This window comes from Ochotona princeps, chromosome 15 (assembly GCF_030435755.1).
Source record: "Ochotona princeps isolate mOchPri1 chromosome 15, mOchPri1.hap1, whole genome shotgun sequence".
Classification (NCBI taxonomy): domain Eukaryota; kingdom Metazoa; phylum Chordata; class Mammalia; order Lagomorpha; family Ochotonidae; genus Ochotona; species Ochotona princeps.
Genome location: NC_080846.1, coordinates 3,683,195 through 3,700,361, shown reverse-complemented (window position 1 = coordinate 3,700,361; position 17,167 = coordinate 3,683,195). Strand labels below are relative to the sequence as shown.

The following is a 17,167-nucleotide window of genomic DNA, read 5'->3' as shown; positions in this document are numbered from 1 at the left end:
CTGCTCACTGACCAGCAAGGCGACAGGCCAGGCATCACCACGCCGCCTAGTACCTTACCTGTGTGACAGTAGAGAGGCCCACGTGGGGCAGTGGGAAGCCTGCATTAAGCAGAGGGCAATAAAAGAGCCCAGCACAGTGGCTACATTATCACCTTGCAAGGGTCAGGATACCATATGGGCACCAACCAGTTCACATCCCAGCTGCTCCATTTCCCACCCGGTTCCCTGCTCGTGGCCTGAAAGGGCAGGGGAGGACAGCCCAGGCCTTGAGATCCTGCACTCACTTGGGAGACCCAGAAAAAGCTCCTGGCTCCTGGCTTCAGATCGGCCCAGCTCCAGCCACTTGGGGAGTGAACCAGTGGATGAAGGATCTTTCTCTCCTTCTCTCTGTAAATCTGACTTTCAAATAAAAATAAACAAATATTTTAAAAATATCTGTCACTCTCTAATTTTGTTCTGCTTTTCAAATAAGTAAAATAAATAAAATAACTTTTAAAAAGCTTTCTTAAAATTTGGAGCCAACCTTCACCTACCAGAATTGAGTAAAACGATGTTTTGGGGATCAGTGCTGCATCATAGCATGTGGGTGCTACTTGGAGGCCTGGCTATCCAGGCACGTGTTTCCCTGCTAACGCCTCTGGGAAGGCAGCAGAGGAAGAACCTAGGGGCCCTGCAGCCACGTGGGAGGCCCAGAAGAAGCCCTCGGCTTCAACCTGGCTCAGCTCCAGCCACTGTGACCATTTGGGGAGTGAACCAGGAAACATATCTCTTTGTCGCTTCCTCTAGCCTTGCCTTCAAGTGAATCAATCAATGAGTGCTTTAATAATAATGAGGACACGACTTCTCTCTCCAGCTTCCTCACATGGCCACATACACGCCATGGCTGAGAAACATTGCCTTGGTACAAGCAGCGCACGTGTGTCCACTGGTCCCTGTTCTTCCCGAGCCCCCAGCAAGGGGGCCAGTAATGTCACGCAATGCCCTTGAGCAGACACCGCGGATGGCCCTCGGAGCACAGGCTGTGCATCCTGGGCAGCTCGCCACGTCTCACCGTTACTGAAGCATACCTTAGGGCCCCACACGTGTGCCCACGATAAGCGTGCTGCTGGATGAGTTGCCACAATAGCACACACTCCTGCAAGCATAATTTCTCATGGCTCCAACACTGGCAAATTTTCATCTTTTTTTTTAAAGGAATTATGTATTTACTTATTTTTAAAGTTTTGATTAATTTCTTTTGGAAAGACAGATTTACAGACAGAAGGTGAGACAGAGCAAAAGATCTTCCATCTGCTGGTTCACCGCACCCACTCCCCAAAATGGACATGACAGCTGGAGCCAAGACAACCTACAGCCAGGAGCCAGGAGCCCCCTCTCGGTCTCCCTTGTGGGTGTACAATTCCAAGAGCATGGACGATCCTCCACTGCTTTCCCAGGCCATAAGCAGGAAGCTGGATGGGAAGTGGGACACCTGGGACAGGAACCAGCACCCATATGGGATGCTTGTATTTGCAAGCAGAGAATTCGTCTGTTGAGCCAGTATGCTGACCCCGATTCATTTATTTATGTATTTTTTAATTGACAGAGTTACAGAGCAGGATCGGGGTGGGGGGGAGGGAGATTTTTCCATCTGCTGGCTCACTCCTATTTGGCCAGCTTCTTCTGGGTCTCCCACATGAGTGCAGGAGCCCAAGGACTTGAGCCATCCTCCACTGCTTTCCCAGGGACTAACAGGGAGCCGGATCAGAGGTGGAACACTCTGATTAGCAAGCACATTGATTAAAAAAAACAAGAAATTGGGCCCGGCGGAGTGGCCTAGTGGCTAAAGTCCTCGCCTTGAACACACTGGGATCCCATATGGGCGCTGGTTCTAATCCCGGCGGCTCCACATCCCATCCAGCTCCCTGCTTGTGGCCTGGGAAAGCAGTCGAGGACAGCCCAAAGCTTTGGGACTCTGCACCCGCGTGGGAGACCTGGAAGAGGTTCCTGGTTCCCGGCTTCGGATCAGCTCAGAACCAGCCGTTGCGGCTCACTTGGGGAGTGAATCATCGGATGGAAGATCTTCCTTCCTGTCTCTCCTCCTCTCTGTATATCTGACTTTGTAATAAAAAATAAATAATTTTTTAAAAAAAAACAAGAAATATTATTTAGGCCCAAAAATAACACAAAAAGATAGTGTAAGGAGTTATTCAAATATCCCACCTTGGACCCAGCGCCATTTCATCTTCCTCACAGCTCACGAAGTTCACACCAGTCTGGCCATCCACCAATCAGATGTGACCCTGCATTTCACCTGAGCATCCCACCCCCAATCTCCCAGCCCCTTCCCCAGCTCCGCCCACTTACCAATCATTCTTAGGCAATCATCTGTGAGTCTCAAGCCCCAATCCCCTGGGGCCTGCCCTCAATCCCCCTCCAATTCCCGCCCCCACACCTTGCAAGCTCACCTGAGTGACAGAAAGACCCCCAGGTGCGGCTCTCTCTCTCTCTTCTCCCTCCGGCCTGCCCCCACCCCTTCTTCCCCCTTCCCCCTTGCCTTCCCACCACCCCATCCCGTTCCTGCCCCGCTGGAATAAACCTCCTAAGATACCTCGTTGCGTCTGGTGTTTCTTTTTACTTTTTTTTTTTTAAGATTTATTTATTTTTATTACAAAGTCAGATACACAGAGAGGAGCAGCCCACAGAAGAGCTGGAGTCGGCCCGTGGCACCCCCAGACTGAAGCAAGGGCCTTCAGGGGCTCATAACCTCCTTTGTGGGGTGTGGGTGAGGAAGGCAGGGTCCAGGGCGCTGTCCCCTGTCCCCTGCCCCACACCTGCTCAGCCAATACCTGGACTGATCAGGCCATGAACAGGTAGGCGGCACCGGCACTCCCCCACGGGAGAGATCTTGGGTCAGGGGACAGACCAGGGGCAAGGAAAAGAGAGCAGTGGCTCAGGCCCACAGCACAGCCTGGAGCACCGAGGAGGAGCTGGCAGAGCAACCAGCTGGGGGCAGGGAGCAAGTTTCTTTTCCAAGCTGGCATGTGGCCACGTGGTGGGCCCTGGGTTGCGGAGGCCAGCACAGCTCGGGCCCTTTCCTTCCCCCAGCTGTCCTTGCTGTCCTTGCTGCTGCTGGCTGAGGGTGTGCTAAGGGGTCACTAAGGTGTTGTAGGACATCAGGTCACCTGCCAAAGGACCCTGGCACCTGCATAGTCCCTTAAGGAAACCTCTGGGGGGAGTGTCAGAACAATGTCACCAAGGAACTGCACAGGGCGCTTCCCCAGCAGGTAACGGAGGCCACTCGAGGGTCATGGCAGGAGTGTGTTGAGGCAGAGGCGAACTCTGGAACGGCCCGTCTGGCAGCTGTAGGAAGGGCACTGGACGGCTGGCAGACCTGCAGCAGGAGTGGGTGAGCAGGAGAGAAGGGACAGACCCTGAGCCCAGCAGGGCCCTGGTCAGGAAGGACTTGACCTGTGGTCTCGGCTGACTGCTGGCTGCCAGGAGCTGGAGCTGTGCCCGGAGCTCCTGTGCAGAGGCCCTTTCCCTACTGAACGAGGGCTCTGTGCACCTGTCCAGGGCACACCGTGCCCAGCCGTCTTCCCTCCTGGTGGTGGTGAGGGTGGCAGGTGGCAACGAGCTGCTGAGCATCAAGGTCTCAACAAACAGACCCCTGGACAACAACCTCCAGGTCTGGGAAGCGCAGAGGGGAAGCGAGCCCTGGCTGCTGCAGCTCCTCCTGGGGCTGGCAGACCGACAGGGCCCCCGGCAGGTCCCCCGGCAGGGCCCTGTGGCCCAGAGGAGCCCAGCCAGGCCCACTCGGGAGAATGGAACCCCGGAAAGGAGCAGACCCTGCTCAAGGCAGGAGGAAGTTGAGGCCTCGTAGCTAAGAAAATCATGCAATGGGGAGGCCCCTGGGCATCCTGGGGGTCACCTCACCCCAAAGGTGGTCCCCTTTTAAAAATATTTATTATGCCAAGGTAGAGGGGGCAGGAAGAGACAGAGATCTTCCATTTGCCGATTCATTTCCCAAATGCCTGCAACGGCCAGGCTAAAGCTGTGGCGCTTGGACCATCTTCAGCTGATGCCCTAGGCACATCGGCAGGGAGCTGGGGAGAAAGCTCAGCTGCCAGGACTCGAACCAGCGCTTGCATTACAGGCCAGCTTAACCTGCTGTGTCAGAGTGTTGGCCCCAGTAACCCTGCCTTTTGAAGTATTTCCAGGCCCCCCTAAGTATTTTGGGTGGCAAGTGCCCGAGTCCGCCTCCAGCAACCGATTAGACAGTACATTTATCATCTGAGTTCCACCGTCTCTAATTAGCGAGGAATACCTAATAATTAGAGAAAATAGCTTTCCTTAATGTTTCCATAATTGGCTTCTTTCTCAGAGAGCCACAGCTACATGTACATGCTGGCTTTCCAAGGGGCAGGTTGAATGTTCTCCCTTTTCTTTCCTCCCCACAACCTCCCCAATCACCCCATGGCACTGGGGGTACCAAGGCGGCTGTTGGGGTGGGGTGTGTGTGTGTGGCATATCACCAGTCTGAGCAGATGCGATGCCCTGTGGTTTAAAATCACAGAAAGAGATTTGCATGGCCAGGACGCATCCCTTCCCGTGGTGTCTTGTGTCACCTCGCCCCAGGTTAGCCCCCTTTGAAGAGTTTTCCCATTTTTCTAAGGTTTTCTTTTTTTCTTTCTTTCTTTTTTTTTTTTTTTTACAAAGTCAGATATACACAGAGGAGGAGAGACAGAGAGGAAGATCTTCCGTCCGATGATTCACTCCCCAAGTAAGCGCAACGGCCGGTGCTATGCCGATCCAAAACCAGAAACCTGGAATCTCTTCCAGGTCTCCCACGCGGGTGCAGGGTCCCAAGGCTTTGGGCCGTCCTCCACTGCTTTCCCAGGCCACAAGCAGGGAGCTGGATGGGAAGTGGAGCAGCCGGGATTAGAACCGGCACCCATATGGGATCCCGGCATGTTCAAGGCGAGGACTTTAGCCGCTAGGCCACGCTGCCGGGCCCTTTCTAAGGTTTTCTTAGGTAAACATAAATGCCTGCAAGTCCCCTGGTCTGCAGCCTCTCTCTTCTTCTTCTTCTTTTTTTTTTTTTAAGGTTTGTTTATTTGCTTCATTACCTGAGAGAGTGGCAGAGAGAGACAAGGAGAGCAAGGAAGCCTCCATCTCTGGCTCAGTGCACAGATGCCACAGCAGCCAGAGCCAGGCCAGAGCCAAACGCCTGGAACTCCTTCTCAGTCTCTTACATGGTGGCAGGAACCCAAGAACTTGGCCCAGCACCTGCTGCCTCCGGGATCGGAAGCAGAGTGCCTGGAGCTTGAATCAGCCTTCCCTATGGGTGTCCCAAATGTTGGCTTAACCCACCATGCCACACTGCCCACCCCGACTTCCAGCTGCCCCTGGAGGCAGGTCTGCAGAGAGGGCCCCAGAATGTGCCAGCTGACCTGCGCGGCCCCCACAAAGGCTGCTGGAGTGTCCCACCTGTTCCAGCCTGCGCAGCCTGGCTTTCCGGCTCTGCGGATATGTGCATGACAGCCGGGGACTCACTCTGTGGCTTGGCGTGGAGGGAGGGGGTGGGGCTTGCCACTACTGTGCGCCCCCCCGCCCCCCGCCGAGCCTGTGGTGTCAAGCACCTGCAGTTCTACCCGAAGGCCAGGTGGGGAGTCCAGTGCCTTTTCTTGGTGCGTGGGAGGCTTGTCCCCAGACCTGCAGCTCTCAGCGTCCCAGCACTCTCTGCATGAGGGTGAGGTGGCCCAGGGGATTCCTCCTTTCCTGGGGTATGGTTTCTTTGGGAATTGTTTGTGGCTTCTGGGTTGGAATCCGCTCAGAGCTGGGGTTCGGCTCTGGTCTCGCTGGTGTGTATCACCTGAAGGTGAATTTTTGATGCCTTAGGTCACACGGCAGGTCTGGATCAGACCCGATCTTTATCCAGGTGGCCTCTTGATCGCCAACACTGTTTTCGGTTGTGAGGTCTCTGTCTCCCTGCCCTGACCACAGGGGGCTAGCGCGTTCCATGCCGGCTGCCTGTGGGAGCTCCTCTCTGCTTTGGCCGGGGCCTGGCTGCCTGTCTCTGCCACTTGTGTCATGCAAGCCCGGCACGGAGGCTTCATGCCTGTGGGGCCAGCCTCCTGGCTTGGCCGTTTTTCAGCTCCCATGTTGTTCTCGTTGGTTTTTCACATGAGTGTCAGAATCAGGTGGTTGAGTTCCGGATAACTTCTGTGCATGTATCAGGTCTGTTCGCTTAAGCGATGACTTTAGTCTTCTTTCTTTTTTAAAAAAAGATTCATTTATTTTTATTTGAAAGGCAGAATTACAGTGAGAGGGGGAGACAGAAAGATCTTCCACATGCTGCTTCACTCCCCAAATGGCCACAATGGCCAAGCAGAGCCAATCCAAAGCCAGGAGCTCCTGCCAGTTCTGCCATGTGAGCACAGGAGCCCAAGGACCTGAGCCTTCCTCTGCTGCTTTCTCAGATCATCATCAGGGAGCTGGATCAAAAGTGTAGCAGCTGGGACTTGCAATCCAGCACCCATAGGAGGATTAGCCTATTACACCACTGCACCAGTTCTCATTACGTGATTTTTAAAAATAATAACAGGGGCCCAGTGTGGTAGCCTAGTGGCTAAAGACCTTGCCTAGCACGCACTGGGATCCCATATCGGTGCTGATAATAATCCCGGCAGCCCCACTTCCCATCCAGCTCCCTGCTTGTGGCCTGGGAAAGCAGTGGAGGACGGCCCAAAACCTTGGCACCCTGCACTCACGTGGGAGACCTGGAAGAGGTTCCTGGCTCCTGGCTTCGGATCGGTGCAGAACCGGGTGTTGAGGCCACTTGGGGAGGGAACCAGTGGATGGAAGATCTTCCTTCCTGTCTCTCCTCTTCTCTGTATATCTGCTTTTCCAATAAAAATAAGTAAATAAATCTTAAAACACAATGGGTGGCAGCACCATGTTGTAGTCTGCAACATTGATGTGCTGTGTAGAAGCAGTCCAAGGCCCGGCTGCCTCACTCCTGATCAGCTCCCCACTGGGAAACCAGCAGAGAGAAGCCCAGGTCCTCCCCTGCACCCACACGGGAGACCCAGAAGAAGCGCCAGGCTCCTGGATTCAGACTGGCTCACTTCTGGCCATTGCATGACCTTGTGGAGTAAACCAGTAGATGGAGGATCTCGCTCTGTGTGTCTCCTTTCTCTGTAATTCTTTCAAATGAAAATAAATGGTATTCATAAAGTCAGGCCACATACTTGTCACCAACTGTTTGCAGTTTTCAGCAAGAGGGTGGGGGCCTGGCTGCGAGGTGGCATTCGCGTGGACTGCGGGCAGGCAGGAGCAGCCTCGCTCTTCACCCGTGTTGACGCCTGCAGGCCCCACCAGCACCTCCCCGGCTGCCCTGCCGCAGGAGCCCCCACTTCACGCGGTGGTTGCCAGGCTGGCCATCACCCATGCCCAGCAGTTTCTCTAGGGGATCCCAGGAAGCACTGCTGGATGACCATGGTTCCTGGTGGGCTGTGCCCGCCCTCTGACACAGCCAGGGTGGCTGTGGGAGACCTCGTGATGGGCCTGACATGTGATTCTCCACTCAGCTTCTCTTCAACAAGTGATGGCTTTAGCCTTGGTCAGTTTCCACTTCCTGGGGTCAGGAACCTTGGGCTAGAGTGCTCAATGCCAGCTAAACTGGATGTTCCCACCCCTTTGGAGTGGCCTGTGTTGGGGCCATGGGGATGCCAGTCAGGCTGGGCTCTGCCAAACTAGTATCAGGGGCAGGGCCCACTGCCCCCAGGCAGCAGAGCCGAGCCCTGGCTGGAAGCACCTGGGATCCCCGAGATGAGTCCCCTCCCCTGGCAGGTGGCACCAAGGCCACCCACCATCTTTGTGCTTGCACCTGCAGGGCTGGTGCTGAACAGGGACCAGAGGGTCACCTTGGTGAGTGCCACTGTGGCCAAGGCCCCTCGCTGTGCCTGCTGGCTTCCTAGTTCTTTAGAATCGTATTGGCAACAGTCCGTACAAGCATAATCCACGATCTTTTAAAATATGTGTTTAAATGAATGTCAAAATTAGACAGGTGGACAGGTCTTCCATCTACTGGCTCACTCTCCAAATGGCCACAGTGGCCAGCACTGGGCCAGACCAAAGCCAGGAGCTTCATCCGGATCCCCATGTGGATTCAGGGCCCAAGCCTGGGAGCCATCTTTAGCTCTGTTCAGGTGCACTGACAGGGAGTTGGATCAGAAGCAAAGCAGTTGGGGACTCCAACTGGTGCTACATGGGATGCTGGCATTTTAGACAGTGGCTTAACCCACTGTGCCGTCATTTTGGTTTGTAGGGTTAGGTCTTGGGTCCATGAGAAACAGTCTCCCAGCTGCATTTTGGGTCAGGTCTTGTGGTGTTTAATGTATGCAGCTGCATCTATGTCTTAGAAGTCTTGTTTGATGTATTTGAAAGGCAGTTGGAGAGCTTGCAGCCATTGGTTCGCTCCCCACATGGTCTCCACACTCAGAGCTGGGCCAGGCAAGGCTGGAAGCCACAGGCGGCAGAGACCCAACCACGTGGCCATCTCCTGCTGCCTTCGAAGGCGCATTAGCAGGAAGTTGACCGGAAGCCAGGCTGGGCCTTGAGCTGGCACCCACAGAGGATGCCAGTGTTGCAGGCAGCAGCTTTACCCACTGCTCCGCAATGTGGAGTCCATAGATTATTATTATTATTTTAATTGGAAAGGCAAATATACAGAGAGGAAGATCTTCCATCTGAAGGTTCACTCCCCAAGTGGCCACAACGGCTGGAATTGAGCCAATCCAAAGCCAGGAGCCAGGAGCTTCCTCCAGCTCTCCCACACAGGTGCAGGGTCCCAAGGCTTTGGGCCGTCCTCCACTGCTTTCCCAGGCCACAGGCAGGGAGATGGAGCATTTGGGATACAAACTGGCACCCATATGGGATCTCGGCATGCTCAAGGGGAGGACTTTAACTGCTACACTACCACGCCAGGCCCTGGTCACTTTTTTTAAAAATATGTAATGTTTTCCTCAGTTGCCTTCCCCTCTATTTTCTATCTTAAGGAACTCATCTCCCACTTTCCCAAGCACAGAGCTGCCCACCAGCTGCCAGCTGTGTTGTGGGATCAGCTGTGTGTGTGCGTGCCTGGACACACATGCCTCTGCTGCAAAGGTTTTTGCTGTTTCGGTTACTGAGCAGGGAAGAAGCCTGAGGCAGCCCCGTGACGATCACAGGTAGGCAGCACCCTCCCCTTCATGGCCCTGCAAGTGCTCTCCTGGGAGGCTGCCTTTGCCCTCTGGCCCCAGGGATGAATTTTGCACAAGGTAGCCCCAAAGGGAGGTGGAAGTGGAGCTGGGTGGCACCACGGTCCCATGGTGGCGCCTCTGCCACCCAGACTTCTGCTTGGCTACACTTCCCAGCGTGGCCTGCACGGCTGAGGACAGACTGAGGCCCAGGCAGGTGAGGTATCCGAGTTTACGTGGCGGGGCAAGAAATGTCCTTCTGTAAACCAGGACTGTGGCCCCACTCCCCACCGTGGGGACCAGCTCAGACCTAGTCCCAGTCTTGGCAGCAGGGAGGTGTTGGAAGGAGGCCAAGAGGCCAGAGAGGGCGCGGCTGGCAGCCTGGCCTCATTCTGAGCCCTGGCGCCATCTCCCGGCAGCCGCTGGCTCAGCCTTCCGGGCCCTCCGTCTCTCCAGGAATGCTCTGATCCACAGGCACGGGTGGACACACCTGGAGCCTCGTCCTGACCACTGCTCCAAGGCCGAGAGCGTGTGGGGACTGGGAGGAGTGGGGCGTGATCAGCCTCTTTTCTAGGTCACGAGCCTTGGGGCTGATGTGAGACCCAGGTTTTTGGGACAGCTCCAAGGAGCAAAAGGCTGTGCCAGACCCATGCTTTCCTGTCTACACAAATCTGCACTCATGGCCACGGTGGGGTGCAGTGTGGGCCCCCAAGAGTCTGCCCACTTCACACACACCAGGTGACTGCCAGCGCAGCCCAGTGCAGTGGAAGCAGGGAGGAGCTCCCGCCCCAACCCCACATTTCCTAGAAGCACATAACTGAGAAAAATGGGGGTGGCATGACAGTGCAGGCAGCTTCGCTGATGCTTAGCACACCTAAATCAGAGCACAGGTTCAAGTCCAGGCTGTTCCACTTACAACCCAGCTTCCTGCCAGTGCATCTGGGCATCCAAGGGTGGCCTAAGTGCCTGCTGCTCCCTGGCAACCCACAGGAGACCCGGAAGGAGTCTGACTCCTGGCTTCAGCATGGCCCAGCCCAGGCTGTTGCAAGTTTCTGCGGAGTGAACCAGCACAGTAGGTGGACAAGTGATCACTTTTGCAAATGAATCTTTCCTAAGTAGGCACAACCAACTATAGTTTTGTTTAAGCCAGGGCATCCAAGAGGTCCTCCACCTTCAGCGTCAGCCTGGTCACAAGGCTACACTGCATATTTGGCATCCAGTGTCTGGGTCACCATGTGGGACAGTCCAGTTAGACTCATCAAAGCAGCAGGAAGACAGGTGGTCAGGACTGTGATGGGAGGCACTTCATGCTGCAACGTCAGCCCCGTGAAGCAAGGAAGCTTGGGCACCCAGGAAGGCAAGGCAGTGGGGAGGGGCCACAGCTCAGTGCTGGGCTCCAGGACCAACAGCCAAAGTCATTTCTCGGCCATCATTCAGCCAGTTCAAGGTCATGAGAGGTGTGAGATGGACAGCCTGCCCTGGGGTGAGTGGCTGAGCAGCTGTGCAGGCCTGGCAACCACGGGCTGGGGCCTTCTGGGGCTTCTTGGCAAGGATTCGCCCCCGTTCTGTGCCTGCAGCTGGAGCACACCATCGAATCGTCAGCAGGCAGCTGTTCACACAAGCCATCCAGAAGCTGCAGGTCCGTGTCCTACTTTACAAGGGAGCCTGGCCAAGTAGGGCGGGGAGGGGGGGGATCTCCCAGTTCTCCAGCCCCACTGCTGCCTCGACCCTGCAGGGCCATGTGGCGGAGGGCGGAGGGGACCTAAAGCCAGGGAGGATGTGGGCAGCAGTGGGCAACCAAGGCCTGGCCTGTGGAGGTGAACTCTAAGCCCTGGCTCCCCAGAGCCCTGAAGGGGTACAGCGACCTGAGGAGAGCCGCTGTTCTTCATGGTGACCATCCTGAAAACCATCCTTAAGGAGGTGAGACCTCACTCCAGGCCTCTGCCCTAGGAGCTGGCAGGCCACCCTGAGCTGTGGTCGTCAGCCCAATATGCCCAGGGTCACCTGCAACTCAAAAGTCAGGTGACAGACCCATTGTTGCAGAATGTTCCAGGTTTACTGCCCTCACATACCCCACGTGCCAGGCATAGGGCAGTGGACCAATTGCCACCCACAGATCCTGACTTCCAGGACCCCAAAAGACAGCAGAGAACCTTGTCCCGCCCCACTGTAAGGCGCCAGCCACAGGCAGACAAGCAGACTGCAGGGCCCAAGTCTCTGGGAAGATCTGGTCACCACTGCACACATCACCACAGCGAAGGCCACTGTGGCTGGCGGCCTGATGGGTCAGGGCCGAGACGGAGCTGTTCTGTCCCCAGGTATCTCAGGAGCCGCTCCAGCCTGGGTCATGCTTCCCAGGGGGCTTGAGCCTCAGGGGAGCCCACGACAAGAAGACTCCTGGATTCAAGCAGGCAGGGCCCACTCTGGCCTCACTTCATCATAGCCCTCATGTCTGCAGTGGTTCCAGATGAGGGAAGTGCCAGGCAACCACTATGTACACCTGAACGAGCCCCACCGGTGGCCAGCGCCTTCGGCTCCTTTCTATAGAGCACGCACAGGACTCAAGCCCAGCTGTAACCTGAGACTGGGCCCCCCATCTCACTGGCAGGAACCCCTATTCCCAGACCCAGGCTCCACCACAGCAGGGACAGGCCTCCTGGGCCTGCGGCCCCAAGGTCCCAGAACCTTCCCCTGCCACCTGGCTGCATGAGAAATAAAACCATTCTGTGTTCTCAGGGCTGGCTCTCATGGCCAGCACGGCTTCTCCAGTGGGAAGAGGGGAGCTTCCTGGACAGCTGAAGGGCAGGGTGGGGAAGGGATGGGGTCTTGGTGATCGGGCTGTGGCAGGACCAGTCCCTGGGACAGCCACAGCAGCTGGCGTGTGCTGCTCCCTCGCTCCTGGCCTGTGTGCTCAGCGGGGTCCCCGGCACAGGTGCTGGCGCACTCAGTAGGGTCGGAACTTGCGCTGGGCCCGCATCAGCTCAATCCTCTGCTTGTCCTCCTCAAACTTCTTGCGCAGCTGTGCGAGATCTGGGGACATAGGGGGTGAGCTGTGCCTGCTGCCCTCCCTATTCCCACAAAGGGTGCTCCTCGCAGCTCCCTACCCCCACCCCGTACCGCCTGGGTCCTACGAGGGAGCTCTAGGGCAAAGGGTGCCTGCCCCTCAGCAGTGTGCTGGAGGCCCCAGGCCACGGACCCTGCAGGTCCAGCTGCACCCACGGGGGAGGCCTCCACCCCAGCGCCACCAGGTGCAGATGGAACCCAGGCCAGAAAGCAGAGCCAAGGAAGACGGAGCACAGGGGTGAAGCGTGACCAGAGGGCTGACGACATGACCTGGCCGGGACCAGCCTGGCTGCATCAGCTCTCAGACACAGGCTGGGGGCATCCAGCCATGGGGCAGCCCCACAGGACCCTCCAGGGCTGGGCACCAGGGACAGGGGCTGGGGACAGGGCTCCAGGGCCTCCTTACGCTCCATCTTGGTCTCGCGGTGCTGCCAGGCGTAGAAGTTGAGTAGCTCCTTGCGAGCGCGTTTCCGCTTCTCCCTCTCCAGCACACGCAGGCTGGCCGCTTCTGTCCGCGGGAGCACAGGCCTCCGGCCCCGGCGCGTCACCTTCACCCAGCCCTCCTCATCGGGGACTCCCTCCTCCTCCTTGGCCTTGGCCTCCTCCTGCAGAAAGCGTGATCTTTTTGGGGCAGACTCCGGGGATCCCACCAGCCCCTCTTCCATTGAGGACCACTCTGGGAAGGTGTAGGTAGGTGTCTGCTGCCCCCACCCCGACCGCCTGGACACCCAGAGCAGTGCTGGGGCATGGGGGGAGGGAAGAAGGGAGCCTGAGGCCCTCCCCCCGGCCCTGTGAGATCCCCACCTCGGCTATCTTGCGGTCGTATGCTTCCATGAACGTGTCCACCTCCACACGCAGGGCCTCCGGGTCGAGCACAGAGTCTGTATAGTCAGCTATCCACTCTGAGGGACACGGAGGGACAAGGAACGGAGGCCTCAGGCCTGACATCTGGCCCCACTCAGGACCTCAGGGTCCTGTGCCTCCCGGTGCCCCGGGACCAGCTCCCCCTTCCCTAAGTCTCGGAGGCAGTCTGGGCCCATCCGCCCAGGCCTCCCCCTGCCCGCTCTCCTTTAAGCTCCCGCATCAACCCCTCAACAGGCCCACAAGCAGGCACTGCCGGGCCCAGCAGTACTGACTGTGGACGCCAGTCTTCACGGGCTCACTCTCCGTGGAGACGAGCAAAGGACCAGTGAGCGTCAGGGCAGCCAGCATCGCCTTCGGCTTCTGGAACACCACGTAGGCCACCTGGAAGCCCTGGGGAGACAGGTTGGGGTGTGGGTGGCCTCCCCACATTGGCCCTAGTCCTCACCTGCTGCAAAGCTGGTGGGGGCCAGCCAAGGACCCAGGGATATTGACCGGAAGTGAGCCCCTGTTCCCAGCGCACAGGCCCAGATTGGACAGACGGTGCGCACACAGCAGTCCAGAGTCCTGCGGGCAGGGAAGGTGCGGGCTGGAGAGCCAGGAACAGCAGGGAGGCAGCACTCCTGCGCCAGAGGCCCCAGCCAGCCTGGGGAGGAGTCTGCCCTGGCAGGGAGCTCGGGTAGAGCCTGTGGGCCCACCAGCAGTGATGGGTGCCAAGCTTCCACAAAGTCCAAGCATGCGGTCAATGTGGGCAGGAACGGGAGCCCCCCGCCCCCACGTCCCAGCAGAAGCCAGTCCTGGGAGGCTTACGGGCACAGGCTTTGGGTGGAAGAACTTGGATCTGGGCTCCTCGGGCCCCTCGGCGAGGTCGGGCTTCGCCCGCAGGTGCACAGACTGCACAGGGCCACAGGACCACAGGAGGCGGCTCAGGTGCTCCTGGTGACACAGGGAGGGCAGCGTGAGCGTCCACAGCCCCTCCAGGCCACACCTGGGCAGCCTGGTGGGGGAACTCAAGCCACATCTTCGTACCTGGGGAGCTTGCATGTTTCTATCATTTTTAAGTCATTTCCATTTTATTGCCAAGGCAGACAGGCACAGAGAGGGAACATCTATCTGCTGGTTCCTCCCCGCAAATGCCCATGGCAGCCAGTGCCAGAGCAGCCTGGCACCCCGAGGCAGGGACGCCCTCTAGGTCCCCAGCACGCCTAGAGGTTGAGCCATCAGTCGGCGCCCAGGGTATGTATCAGCTGGAATCTGGGAGCTAGGATAAGGGCTGCGGGCACCCCAGGGAGACACGCAGGGAGCCACACACCCGCGCACGACCACGGGCAGGGCAGAGGCAGCTGGAGACACCCACTCCCCTCAGCAATGCTTCCTTCTCCCACTCCGGGGGGCTTAGAAAAATATGATTTCTTTTCTGGAAATAATGTATTTTAAAACTGAGCAAATGCCTGTCTCTCTTCTGTAAATGCACCGAAGCCTACACTGAACAGCTATGTTAACTGTCTGGAAGTGTGTGTGGAGGTCTCTCTCTGAAGCTTGCTGCAGGTTCTGGAGGCATGTAAGTACCAGCACGTGGGGCCATGGCGAGTGCAGAGCCGACAGCCCACACAGGCACCAGTTCAAATCCTGGCTGTTCCACTTTCGACCCAGCTCCCTGCTAATGCACCTGGGAAAGCGGACAAAGATGCCCACTGCCACCTTTGAGGGAGACTTGGATGGAGTTCCAGGCTCCTGGCTGCAGCATGGCCCAGCCCCAGCACTGCAGCCACCTGGAAAATTACCCTGTGGGTGGAAGAGCTCTAACTCTTTCATATACATAAAATAAATCTTAAAAAGCAAAAGAAAACAAACAAACAGTTCTGGGTAACAGACATAGAGCCCCCCACCCCTGGCAGTGGCTCACCTCTGTGCAATATGGGGGAACGTTGAGAACAAACAGGGTGCGCCTCTCTGGCCAGGCCGACTGGGCGCCTGCCCGGATTTTGTGTTCTCGCACGTAGAGGCAATGAGAGGCCCGCTGCTTTTCCGAGAACTTGATTGGGATGGCTGCAAGGCAATCACGGGTTGGGCAGAGGCCATTCTGGCTGGCTCGCATTCCTTCCTCTCCCCTGCGCCCTCACCCTGGGCAGGTGAGGTCAGACAGAGATGGGAAGGCCCAACCCCTGACGGACTGTGCTGCAGCCCTGAGACATTCTCACACCATGTCCCCCTCTTGCCCACTCTGTTCCTGTCGTGTGCTGTCCACTTGGCCCAGCCCACGGTCTCTGATCCTGCCACCCACCTCAAGTTCCAGCTCAACCCTCACTTCCTCCAAGACCCTCATCCTCTCCCTTCCTGGGCCAGGCCAGAGCCCCTGCTGGCATTCTCTGGGAAGTTTTCTGTTTCATTGGTCCCAGAAACAGAACCAGGAGCTGGGAATTCGGGTGCTCCCAAGTAGCCATCACTGCTGCCTCCCAGAATGCATGCTCACTGGCAGGAAGCTGAGGAACAGGAAATTCAGGCACTCACTCCCGCGTGGGGAGCAGGTGTTCCTGCAGGCGAAGCCCAACCCTGGCCCCGGGGCCGGGGTTCTAGTTTTCTCAGCACCTCTTGGGGGTGCACACAGGGACAGGGTCGCCCGGGGCAGAGCGTGCACCGAGCTGGAGCCCGGCGTGGGAAACGTGAACCGACACGGGAAAACCGTGTGGGCTGCAGGAGGGTGCTGCGTGGGTTCCTGGCCACCGCCTCGCGAAGCCCGGCCGCTCCCCGGGCCGGGCGCCCCCCAAGCCCCCTCACCTGAGTAGCCCGGCGGGCTCAGGATCGCCCCCGTGCCACCCGGAGCCGCCGGCTTCCTTCTGCGCGCCACCATCTTGCCGACCGGAAGCACAGGGGCCGCCGGGAGTTGTAGTTCGGCGCGTTTCCATGACGACAGCACGGCAGTTCCGGGCCGGTTCCTTCCCCCCGCGCGGCCCAAGTTTCTTCCCTTTGCAGGCACGTAAGGTTGCGGATGACTCCGTGTCAAGTGCGGGCCCCCTACGCATCCACCTGTGCCTCAAGCGGCCGCCTGCGTCGGCGGCCCCGGGGCGAGGTCATCCCCAGCCTTCCTGGGGTTTATGGTCCCTGGGGCCTAGGGACGGGTGGGAAGCTGCGGGTTGGGGGTGGCGGGCGCCCTAAGAGGCCGCGAGGCTGGGAGCGTGGCCTCGGACAGACGTGGCAGGGGCGTCTCGGGGAGGTGGACGCCAGGGCAGGGGGAGCGTGGCCTCGGACAGACGTGGCAGGGGCGTCTCGGGGAGGTGGACGCCAGGGCAGGGGGAGCGTGGCCTCGGACAGACGTGGCAGGGGCGTCTCGGGGAGGTGGACGCCAGGGCAGGGGGAGGGAGCCCCAGTGGCGGGGAGTGCAGCAGGGGGCGGGTGGCCTGGCGGCTCCTGCAGCTGCCGCGCCTCGGGCCCTGCGCCCACGGGCAAGCTCGGGCTTACGGCTTGGACCACACTGGGCTGTTGTGGCCACTTGGGGAGTAGACCAGTGAGCGAACCATCCCTGGTTCTCCCTCTCTTCTGTCACCCCCCTTTCAAACTCCTACATAATGGAAAAGCTACAGAGGGTGCGTCACACAGCACTGAGTGTAGACAGAATTCCAAGGACCCCACTTACTGCCTCAACAGCCTTTCCAGTCCCTGGCATCCCCTTCTCCCAGCACATAGTTCTTGTGGGTCTCAGTGTGGGTCCCTGTGGGGAAGGACTCCAGGGGTCTCTGTGCAGCCACTAATGTGGCTTCGCTGGTTTCTTCCCCGACTGCTGGGCCTGAGGCTGTCCGTGTGCAGCAGCCAGCGTCTCCTCTCATGGCTGCCATGGGCGACCAACCATCACCTCAGAGCCCTGTGGCTTGCTCCCTGGCCGGCCTGCGCCTTGGTCCTGTCCTAGGGCTCACGTCACACCCCAACCCCTACTTGTTAGCTTCTGGAAGGCCAGCTCCAAGGCAGCATGGCTACAGCAAGCCCCGATGGCACCCTCCTCACCAGGGAGCTCATCACCGCCCGGG

At 58.1% G+C, this 17,167-nt stretch overlaps 1 protein-coding gene across 1 annotated transcript; it reads right to left on the bottom strand.

Moving 5' to 3' along the window:
- Positions 1–11,811: 11,811 nt before the first annotated feature.
- Positions 11,812–16,041, bottom strand: RRP7A (ribosomal RNA processing 7 homolog A). Its single transcript, XM_004589455.2, has 7 exons — positions 15,924–16,041; positions 15,052–15,194; positions 13,956–14,081; positions 13,421–13,538; positions 13,089–13,186; positions 12,691–12,889; positions 11,812–12,251 (listed from the first exon to the last, which is right to left on the bottom strand). The coding sequence occupies exons 1-7, from the start codon at positions 15,994–15,996 to the stop codon at positions 12,166–12,168; spliced, it is 843 nt and encodes a 280-aa protein (XP_004589512.2). The 5' UTR covers positions 15,997–16,041; the 3' UTR covers positions 11,812–12,165.
- Between the last annotated feature and the right edge of the window lie 1,126 nt (positions 16,042–17,167).

Excerpts from the sequence above, each read along its gene's own strand:
- RRP7A (XM_004589455.2), bottom strand. The coding sequence starts at position 15,996 with ATGGTGGCGCGCAGAAGGAAGCCGGCGGCTCCGGGTGGCACGGGGGCG. Across the intron at positions 13,539-13,955 it reads TCCACCCAAAGCCTGTGCCC|GGCTTCCAGGTGGCCTACGT; the intron begins GTAAGCCTCCCA and ends CTGTCTCCCCAG. Across the intron at positions 12,252-12,690 it reads CCGCGAGACCAAGATGGAGC|ATCTCGCACAGCTGCGCAAG; the intron begins GTAAGGAGGCCC and ends CTATGTCCCCAG.